At 35.4% G+C, this 11,937-nt stretch overlaps 1 protein-coding gene across 5 annotated transcripts in view; it reads right to left on the reverse strand.

The window, feature by feature from the left end:
• LOC142326694 (uncharacterized) overlaps positions 1-5,701 on the reverse strand; it is a 59,042-nt gene extending 53,341 nt beyond the window's left edge. For 2 of the 5 annotated variants that reach the window (XM_075369333.1, XM_075369324.1), the window contains exons 1-2: positions 5,552-5,701; positions 2,213-2,462 (exon numbers count right to left, since the gene is read on the reverse strand). In XM_075369333.1, the coding sequence (XP_075225448.1) occupies positions 2,213-2,462; positions 5,552-5,569 (268 nt within the window). In that variant the 5' untranslated portion in view covers positions 5,570-5,701. Of the gene's footprint in view, positions 1-2,212; positions 2,463-3,349; positions 3,504-3,603; positions 3,758-3,978; positions 4,269-5,551 lie in introns of those variants that run through there. The other 3 variants (XM_075369351.1, XM_075369342.1, XM_075369359.1) reach the window with 3 other exon arrangements.
• Between the last annotated feature and the right edge of the window lie 6,236 nt (positions 5,702-11,937).

Consider the following 11,937-nt stretch of genomic DNA (forward strand, 5'->3'; position numbering starts at 1 on the left):
TGGTCACATCCTCTAAGACTTTCCAGGAGCAAAGAGTCTGATCCCATCCGCCATCCCTAATAGTTATGTCCAATACGGACTCATGTCCTCTCACCTCAAAAGTAGGTGTCCCATCGTTCAGGCAATAAAGGTCCATCACCTGCAAAAATTTGATCAGAAACTCATCCCGTCTGTGAAAGCACTACCCGAACTTATCGTCTTGCAGTTGAAATCACCAACCAAGATCACCTTTCTGTTGGCCTTACCCACTTCATCTTGCAATCCAGAAATGAAGGCGGCATACTCCACAATATCGCAATTAGGCATGACATATGCCCCAGGCCATTATTAGTATTATTTTCTTTCACACAGCTTAATTGCTGGAATATGGTCCCAGCTGGCATAAGTAAGGCATGGGGTATAATATACTTCCTTACCAATACACAAGTAAATCCAAAATTACAGACTTCAGCATAATGAGGCTAGATGGAATGCCTAGATTTTGGTGATTAATTTTATTCAGTATTTCACCTAATGTGCTGATAATTGCGGCATTACTTTCACCTCACTCTGACCCCAATTTCCCTGATCCCGTTTCCCAAGTCCTGATATCTAGAATCTCTTCAGAATGCTTCATCTTTATATAAGAAACCAGTGAGTAATTTTATCATGTCAATGATCCTGGTGATCTCATCTTGCTTCATGACCACAACAATGTCAGGGTAAATGTATTCAAGTGCCCTGTTTGTAAGAACTATGTGATCATATTAGATAATTATCCTCTATTGCACAATGAGTAACATGTCAATAATACATGACAAGGAGTCCTAGGTTCAGGATGATCTTCTGGTGAAAGATTTCCGCTATGTTATTACGGGAAAACATGTACTCTTTCGAGGCTAACAACTGGTACCCTCTATTCTCAATGGACAATGGATTTGCTCAATGGACTCATAAACACTTTGAAAACCTATTTGGGATAAAATAATAAAAGCAAAAAGTGTCTAAATAAATATCTGAAAATGATTTATATTTAATCACAGCAAGTAAAATATTTCACCCTTATTTCTGCTTCAAGAATAAAATGAAATTATACATAAATTCTTGGATCTCCAACTGGTGGATAAATTTGATAGTTTTGATTTTTTCCATCTAAAGCGAGTTTTTAGTTGTTTCTAAAAAACTGTGATAACTCTAAAAATCTGAAGTAAAAAAAAAATGCTCTTTTACCAAGTTTAGCAATAATTAACTTTATTATGTTGCTGTTTAACAATTTCTTGCAAAGTTTATAAACATAATTTTTTTTTTAAATTTATTTAAAGTCAATAGAAAATAAAAATAAGTTCTAGAAATTCAACTCCAAAACAAAACAGATCACAATGAAGCAGAAAAATGTCACTTTTAAAAAAAAAAATTTCACATTAGGATTCTAATCACCTGACTAATCTAAAATAAGTTTACAACCATCTTTAAGGAAAAAAACTATAGTAGTTACACTTTCTAATTATAAAAATAACTCTATTAAAAATAAATAATATCATGAATTAACAAAAAAGTGAAAAGAGAAAAAAGTGAACTGCCTAAAGAAAAATGAGGATTGCATCGTAAGGAAGTTCAGTTCATACATTAAATAATAAATAATGATTATATATTTGTAAGAGCTTCCGGGAAAATATTCGAAAAAAAGGTAAATGTATACTCCAATTTTGCAACAGATTTGTAAAGGTGACTCTATAATACTACGTATGTCTTATCCAAGTCCAATAAGTCAATAATGGGTTAAGAGGATAAAATGTTGATACGTTTCAAGAAGATGTCCGCCACTTATAAGGCAATCTGTAGTTAGTCAGTTAGTTGTTAGATGATGCCACTGAATGGCTATATTGAAATAACATAATTAATAAATAAAATTACAAATATAATCTAATCAAAGTTAACCTTCACTTACTAATGATGGTTAGCGAGCAAAGCAAGTGTAGGTTACATTTGGTTAAATTATATTTATAATTTTGCGTCCTATTTATATATTAAAATATCAAGTTTATCTTTACTAGCTAAGCAATAGTGATAGCCTTTCAGTGGCGCCATCTAACTACAGATTGCCTTATTGGTGGCGGGTAACTTCAAAAGTGCCAAAATGTTTTATTTAAAACAACTAGTATTTGCTTCTTCTGAAAGTAAACTGCAAAAAGGTAGAAAGTATATAAATAATAAAAGTATAATTTATATTTACCTGGTGTTTCCATATTTGTGTGTGTTGATGGACATTCTGTAACTTTTTTGTCAGACTCATAAATTTTGCTTGATTTCATTTTAACACAATCCCTGTCATTTTCTACACTGCACGTTTCTTTGTCATCATCATCATCTAACACTTCTATACTTTCACTTTCACTACAAAGTGGAGTTTCTTTCACATCAATGACATTCCAACTATCAGAAAGATCTGAATCGCTGCCATCTCTCTTTATGAAATCCATTTTCTGTAAAGAGATCAGTGGTCAAATTTTTAATGATCTACAGAACAGGAAATAGAATGGGCCTTGTTTTAAATATAATACATTTTTTGTCCCTTATATGTTGGGTTCTGAATAAAACCAAATACCGTCAAAAAGTATTTTAGCAGCAAAGAAAAATTAAAATTTGAGATACAGTACTATTAATGTCATACCTCCTTGTCTTCTTGACAATTATGAACAAAATTTAAATGGCATCAATTGTCCCAAATACAGAACATAACTAATCATTACATACATTACTTCAGGAATGGTAGGCAAGCTAATGCCTGTTCCAACAGGATCTCGTGGCTGTAAAAATGTAAAAAAGAAAATGCATAAGCAAAAAAAAAATTATCATAAAAATAATTGCAGAATTACAAAAAACAGGAAATTATAAACTTTGGTACAATTTTTAAATGAATTAAATATGGTACATGAAATAATAAGAAATTAAAAACATTATTTATTGTTTCTGTTGAACAAAATATAAACTACAAGGATTTTATAGTTGAACAATGAACAATCACTAATGTTAAAAACTATCACAGAAATTATGAAGGCAATCTGGTGGGGCAACAGGATAGTTACATCAAGATCCACCACACCATAAACCAAGGTTCTTAAAAGTCTATGACCATTAAGGGAGAAATTTAAATGTTAGCAATTAAAATCATCATTCGTTTTTATAACTATTTCATATATGTATTTAAATTGCATTTATATCATGTTAAATATCGTAGAATCAAATACAAAATTACATACAGAATCGATTTATACCAAACAATCATGACTTTTACGTGTAAAACGCGTACGTGTTTCTTTTGTATTGAAAACAGTTTTCACATATATACTTTATAATTTATTGCACTTACATTTAAACGTAACTAGTCAGCTATTTTTGATAAAAAAAAATCTAAACAAGAACATTAAAATACAAATTTGTACGTAACATTAAATTTACTTAAATATATAACTGTTAACCACCATTTATTTGAAATGATTTGTAACATTAAGCAAAGAATTAACCTAAGGGAACCTAACCAAAAAAACAACTCTAGATCCGAATGAAGAAAATAAACATTACTGTGATTTTAACAATAAAATCAATCTAGAACCTCATACTTACTACGACTAATTATTTAAAAAATCACTTTTTCTTATCACTGTAAACACGCTGAAGCTAGTTCACGAGAAAATAGCAAATAAGGTTAAGAAACTATTAGATAAACCTACAACTCTTTTCTGAGTGGATAAATTAAAATTTTAGTTTGGAAGTATTTCCTAATGAATTTGTATTTCTGTGAAAAGGCTATCTAATAAAAATGTATGCCACATACTAAATTTTTTCTCTAGAAAAAATTATTATCAGATAATAACTAATTTCTTTTACGAATCACAAAAACCAGTTTACAAAGTTACTTTCAAAGTAACTTTATGTTAATAATTCTTATATAATTCTTTATGTTAATAATAATTCTTTATGTTACAACTTTATGGTTACCAATTGAGTTTGTACTTCTCAATTATTTCCTCTGTTAATCTGGAAATGAAACCGATGGGAAAACTAACAACCAAATTTGATGAACTTGCTACAGATCCTGCATTATTGACAACTGATGAACACTTCCACACTCAACATTCGTGAACAAGCTGCAAAAATTTCTATTGTCAAGAGATAAAATCTCCAAACATTCTCTTGAAAGCATCAATCTCTCCCCTCAGCTTCATACATCAATATTGTCGATGGCTTGCAGTCATACAATTGAAACCTCCCTTTTCCCAGACAGCGAGAGACCAAAATGAGAAGAATTAAGACAGGAAATGGGAAAGCAATGGCGTCATTGTCATCATGTCAAGGAAAAGAAGGTAGCAAAGACTTATTATGTGCTATAAAGTCTTTTTGTTTGATGACAGCCATGTTAAAAGACTTGGCTGGCCTTATACAGAGTTGTTTGGGAGTCGAACAACCAAATGACTCTGGTAACCCACAAGGTTGGTCTAGTGGTGAACGCGTCTTCACAAATCAGCTGATTTGGGAGTCGAGAGTTTCAGTCCTAGTAAAGATTATTTTTACACAGATTTGATTACTAGATCGTGAATACCGGTGTTCTTCGTTGGTTGGGTTTCAATTAACCACACATCTCAGAAATGGTCGAACTGAGACTGTACAAAACAACACTCATACATATCATCATCATTCATTATCAGAACGGTAATTACTGGAGGCTAAACAGGAAAAAGACAGAAAGGAAAATGCTGGCCTCCGTGGCGTGAGTGATGGTAGCATCTCGGACTTTCATCCGGAGTTCCCGGGCTCGAATTCCGGTCAGGCATGGCATCTTCAAACGCTACAAAATTGTCATTTCATCCCATCCTCTGAAGCAATGCCTAACAGTGGTTTCAGAGGCTAAAAAAAGGGCAGGAAATTGTAATTCGAAGTTAACTATATAAAAAGTTATTAAAAATAGTAATATTACAATAGACTGATCTTTCAGTGCCAAGCTAATTGTATATTTTACATAAAATAATATTGACTGATTGATTGGATCAAGAATTTTGAGAAAACTATTTGATATCATTTAGGAATTTCATTAACTATCAAAATTATTTTATATTAACTCACTTATTTTACTGAAAAATCTCTTTCAATAAAAGAAAACAAAATAGTCATTTAGAGATTTGTTTACATTAAAATTTTTAATCAAAATTAGCTTGATCGTGGCATAATACCGCATTCGTATCGCGTATGTCGCACCCTATTGTAAGATGTTCACCCGAAAAATAATGATGCAGTTTTTGGTAAAAAAGTTAACATGTAATATTTTCAACTGATTCTGTTTACTTTTTGTATAATAAAAATTAAACACTAAATTGTTTAATAACCTTAAAATTAAATTGTTAAATACTACATTATATACAAAAATTACGGTATATTGTTAAAAACGAAAAATTAACGGAAATACGTAGGCTACCAGCACTTCCGAAGCAAAAAAAGAACAAGGAGCCTATTGTCGAAACATCGTACGATCATTTTAAAAGAAAAAATACTAATGCATAATCTGAAAGATTCTTACCTGGTTTTTAATCTTCATCGCTATTTGAATCTCCAACTTAGGAAGGGACGTGTTCGTCTTCGTTTTCCCACATAACAGTCATCACTTTCATGTAGGCTATACAAGTGCAGCATTTCTTGAAACTCTTCACAACCAAATCATATGAAGTAAGATCCAATACAGCCAAGATCTATTAGCATATTAAGGTCAAACTAGGCTTTTTCAGTAACGCACGGTTGGTCAAGTGGTGAACGCGTCTTCACAAATCAGCTGATTTCGAAGTCAAGAGTTCTAAGGTTCAAACCTAGTAAAGGCAGTTACTTTTATACGGATTTGAATGCCAGATCGTGGATACTGGTGTTCTTTGGAGGTTTCAATTAATCACACGTTTCAGAAATAGTCGATCTGAGACTATACAAGATTACATTTCATTTACACTCATACATATCATCCTCTGAAGTAATACCTGATAGTGGTTTCGGAGGCTAAACAGAAAAAGAAAAGGTTTTTTCAGTCTTCCTATAGGAGTTGTTTCAAAGACTGTAGTTGCCAGCCACTCTGAATAAAAATATTTCAATTTTGAATTTATGTTAACTTTTTAGATTATTCTATTCTCGTAATTTTTGAACTATTATTCAGTTTGAGTAAGCCTAACTAAATATTGCAATTTCCCCACCAACTAGAATTATAAGAACCTCAGCCACCTATAAAGAATAGTTTTACAAATTTACCTAAATATAATTTTTCATCCTTGATTGTGGTTTTTCAGATGATAATTGTCAAATTGCAAACAGCATCACTTATTAATAAAAATATAAATCTAAATATAAAATATAAATATAAATCACTTATTAAATAATATCATTAAAAAAAATTAGTAAATAATATCATTATTTTACGGTAAAATGTTTGCGTAAAATTTGTTTTTATTATTTAACTGAATTATTCATTGAATTGAACCAAAAAAGATATAACTCTTTTATGGTTGTGTTGTACAACTTTGTTTTATAACTGATGTGAACTGCTCATCCTTAATAATTATTCAATATTAATATTTGTATTAAATTTAATACACAGATACATTAAATTACGTTTTCCTGACTTAGATCATAATTACCTGTGCCATAAAAGAATGAACATCTGGCATGGATATACTGCTTTTTTGTTTAATATAATAATCAAATAATGTAACTTAGAACTTGCAGTCTGGCAACAAAGTTCATTTAGCAGAGTAGTTCATCCTGCAATCCAGTCTTATTTGTACAATCCTCAAACATTCTAGTCAATGACCCATGTAATCAGTCAGTCCTTTAAGTAAGCTACGCAATATTTCAATGGGTTGGTTGTTCCGAACTTAACTTTACATAAATTACTATATACTACTGTAAATTTGTAAATATTAAAAAAGACTTTTTTACATTACAACTTGATCACTGAAGATCTTTTAACTGATCCTTTTTTGGGTTTGACTTAAAACATGGAGAACTGTTGTCAGATTTTGGCAATAGTATGTATAAATTGTTACAACACTGTAACAATTGCTTTGGTGTATAGATCTAGACTTGAACCTACTTGAAGATTCCATCCTGTACTTCAGTATATTCCAACAGCGCTTGAAAGCACTACATACCGTATTTATTATGACAGTGCAATTCTCACAGATAAGTCTGTACAACATAAGAGACCTTACATTGTAATGACTGACAAACAGGAACAGATTACCTGGCTTATAGATGTTGCTATTCTATTAGCAAAAATATTGAGTAAGAAATTTTGATAAAAGATGATGAAGTAGAGAGATTTAGTAGATTAAGTGAAGAAGATCTGATACCAGAATGAGGTATGTACTTTGCTGCTGGGTGTGATGGGTGAGATTCTGTGCTTACTACAAAAAGAATTAAATGTTCTTAATCTTCCAGCTGGTTTCCTGACCAGGTTGAGGGTGGGCTGCTGTGAGCTTGCTCTGCTGAAGTCTTGTGCCGTCCAGTGTGAGTCAGTCACTGCTGTCTTTGGGAGGGATTGTCTCATGGGTAAGGGTGTCAGAGCCCTTACTGCTATGTGCGAGCCCTGGGATATCAGTATCGTCAGGCAGTACCTGACTCCCCGGCCTGGGTTAAATTTGTGGGAGGCAGCTGACAGGGGAAACCCAGGTAGGATCATTGATCTGGGGCATGCCCAACCATCTCTCTGCCTGCACCTTGTGACATCATGACTGGCACAGTTTAGGTTTATGGACAAATCACCATCCACACTTAACATGGCAGAGGGTCCACGTAAAACCCTTGTTCTGGAGAGGCTTTTCTTCACAACCGAAGGGAAGATAGAGTGTTGAATTCAGCGATAAGGAAGAGATCATAGAATTGGAACAGAAGGTGCCTCATAGTTGGCTGTTACATATTTTAAAAATATACGGCAGTCATCAAAGTATTATTGATCTCCTTAAGAAGTTAATGAGTTCATGGTGTGTAGAACTGGTACTCCCTTGAGGAGGAAATATGTCAAAACCAATCCCAATACAATGTGGTATTTTTCAGGGTGATACTTTGAGCCCCCTGTGTTCTACCTAGCTGTGAACCCTCTCAGATATGTTGCACCAATCAGGGTGTGGTTTCAAAATGACTGACAAAGGGAAAAGTGTATACAACCATCTAATGTACATGGACGATTCAGATTGTATGCTAGTAATGATATAGAGCTTACAAGTTTGCTGAATATTACAGCCATATTCAGCAATGATATCCAGATGAACTTTGGTGTTGGGAAATGTACCATTCTAAAGGTTATAAAGGGAGAAATTGAGGATGTTCCAAAAACCTACTGTTTGCCAGGAAATGGAAAAAAACAGCTACTAGACGCAGAGGACACTTACAAATATCTTGATTTCAAACAGACCCTCATCATAAACAATAAATCACACAAACAGCAGTTAGAGAAAGTATTCAGAGAAAGACCCCGCAAAATCCTGGAGGCAGAACTCAACGCAAAAAACAAAATCAAAGCCATTAACTCTTGGTGTGTGTCAGTACTCACATACTCATTTGGAGTTGTTCATTGATCCCTGACAGATCTTGAAAACCTGATCATCTTGGTACGCACAATATTAACAAAATACAGGATACATTACCTTACATCCACAGTTGAATGTTTGTATATCTCTCATAAAGAAGGTGGTAGAGGCCTCCTCGACCTGAAGTCGCTTTGTAACAGACAGATTGCATAATGAAAAGATATTTTCTCTCCAGGTCTGAAACATCATCATTGCATGAAACAATAGTTACATCTGACAAGGGCTACTCTCCTGTAAAACTGAATGATGACAATTTCAACCCCAATATTACAACCATTGATAGGATCCAAGCATGAAAATCTTAAGCACTCCACAGTAGGATGGGTCTCTATTTGGAAAAATTGAAGGGTTTTTCCATGCCATCCAGGACCATGTCATTGCGACAAACAATTACAAAAAGTTCATAGAAAATCAGGACATCAGTGATCCGTGCAGAGTATGCCATCAATCATCAGAAACAATCAATCGTTTGTTAACTGGATGCTCACACTTGGCTAACATGGAATATCTGCATTGCCACAGTCTTATAGTAAACATTGTTCATCAGGCATTGGCATTAAAATGAGGACTTCTAGATGACAATGAGAATTGTCCTTATTATGAATATAAGGCCAAACCTACATTGCAAAATGAGCATTATAGACTGTATTATGATTTCCCATATATACTGACAAATTTATTGCTGCAAATAGTTCAGACATGGTTCTACACAAGATCAGAGAAAAAACTGCTCTTCTCATCATATTACTTATCCATCAGATCACAATATTAATAAGGCTGAAACAGATAAAACAACCAAATACAATTCTCTGGCAATAGAATATAAAGAAATTTACAGACAAAAGGTTGGCCTGAATCCTAAAGTCATAATTCCAAAAGTCCAAAAATCGGTAATTCTGGAGACGTGCACGATTGTACGTACTGTGTTAAATGCACCACAGCATTGAATGAGGTATGCACTAATGGTCCCTCATACTGAAATTCCGGATGTGAATTTCCGAGAAAAAAAAAAGTCTCGGATAAATCCAACCCCACGTCCCTGCAACAACATCTATTCACACGTCCGGGGCGGGCAACGACATGTTACTTCGGTATCTGCACTTATGTCGGCCAATAGGAAAATGGTCTTGCTCAGGAACTCATTTTGGAGTACGGGATTGGCGGTACCGAGCTGGTTGGGGTTGTACTTCTCGGTTTCGCTGCTTGCAGCGGTGGTGGAAGGTATGAACGTGATCTGTTTGCCGTAGTTGGGTGGAGTGTGGACGTGGAGTGCCCATCCCTCTTCTCGGTTGTGGGTGGGCTGCTGTGAGCTTTCTCTGCCGATGTCTTGCGCCGTCCAACGTGAGTCAGTCACTTCGGCCTTTGGCAGGGATTATCCCATACGTGAGGGTATGAGCCTTTATTGCTACGTGCGAGCTCTGGGATGTAGGTATCGCGGGTCAGGTAGTACTGGCTCCCCAGCCCGTGTTAAATTTTTGGGAAGCGGCTGACTGGGGAAACTCAGGCAGGATCAATGCCCAACCATCTCTCCACCCGCACCTTGTGAAATCATGACTGGCACAATTTAGGTTTATGGACAAATTACCATTCACACCTAACGTGGCAGTGGGTCCACGTAAAAATTCTGGAGAGCCTTTATCTTCACAACCGAAGCGAAGAAAGATTTTTGAATTCAGCGATAAGGAAGAGATCATAGAATTGGATCAGAAGAAAAAGGAAACATATAAGTTTAGACCAAAGAATATTGATTCAGTACCGAAATATTTGGTTATCAAGAGGAAAGACGGTGATTTTACGAAAACGTCCTTTCGTGATAGCTCGTGGCGTCACGGAAGCTGCTGGAGGACCAGTAAAGGAGACGCGAAAAACTGCAGTGGGACTCTATAGAAACTGTCAACGACATTCAATCTCTGCGATTGCTAAAAGCCAAGAAAATCGGAGTCATGGACACTGAGGTATCTCCTCATAGTACTTTGAACACCTCAGATGACGTTGTCATGTGCAGGGATTTTTTAAACTGCACAGAAGAGGAGATTGTTGATGAACTACATAATCAAGGTGTTGTTGCGTGCTATCGCTTAAACATGCGTCAGAATTGGGAAGTTCAACCCTCCGTATCACATGTGCTAACTTTCAACAAAGCAAAGTATCCAGAGAAGATTAAGGCTGGTTTTCACAGGTTGGATGTGCGTCCGTTTATCCCAACACCTTTGCGATTCTTTGGGTGTCAGCGATTCAAACATACGGCGACAAGGTGCACAAGAAAACAGATATGCGTGTGTGGTGAGCCGTTACACCCAGTGACCCGTGCAGGGATCCTCCTGTCTGCGTCAACTGCCATGGACACCATTCTTCAAGGTCTAAAAATTGTCCTACTTACAAACAGGAAGTATCTATCCAAGAGATTAAGATAGCACAGAAAGTGAGCAACTTTGATGCAAGAAAAATTGTGCTTGCCAGGATATTAAAAACAGCTTCGTATGCGCAAGTTGCGGCTGCTCTTGCAGCTCCTAATGTCTCTACAAAATCACAGGGTCTGCTTGCAGAATTGCCACCACCCTTAGCTACGATGATCGAACCTATCATCGAGGACAAAATGAAGAGTCGTCCAACAAGAGAAATCAGTTCGAATCCTGTGCAGAAGAAAGCAGATAAATCTGATGAAAGTAGCACAGTAAAACCGAAATCTTTTTCTACAATTAAGAAAACTGAACCAACTACAGTAAAGGTACAGGAAGTAAATGCCCCCACCGAGGGATCGGCGAAAATAGAAGTCATGATTTTCGATAAAGAGGATTTTAAAAAACCGATAGTTGAACCTCTGTAAACACAGAGACCGTTAGCGGAAAGGGCAAGACAATCGACCGCCTCACAAACTTTAACTGTAAGTGCATCCAGTATGGACTGCGATGTACTTTTGTCTGCGCCAGCGGAGCCGGTGTCATCCGACGCCGAGAACAGGAGATCCTCCGAGACTTACTGCGGGGAACTGAAGACTTCATCTCGGAGGACTCGAACACAATGGATGTCAACAACAAGGCCCTTTGCAGGAGAAAAGGACTAAAAAAGGATGGCCGAAAGGAAAACCGAGGCGATGAAATTAAAAGAAAATGGATTTTATATTTCTATGGATAAGTTGTAGATGTGTATTTTTTAAAAATAATTTTTAGATATGTCTATTTTGATGCGTTATTAAGTGACAAGAGCCCTTTACACTCTTGTCATAACTTATATATCGATGATTTAACGTACCTTGGAATGATTATTATAATGGAGTTTTTTTTACTAGATGTAAAATTTGAATTGATTGACAACGTTTCGAAAGAAATGGTGATGATTC

This window comes from Lycorma delicatula, chromosome 1 (assembly GCF_047948215.1).
Source record: "Lycorma delicatula isolate Av1 chromosome 1, ASM4794821v1, whole genome shotgun sequence".
In the NCBI taxonomy this organism is placed as follows: Eukaryota; Metazoa; Arthropoda; class Insecta; order Hemiptera; family Fulgoridae; genus Lycorma; species Lycorma delicatula.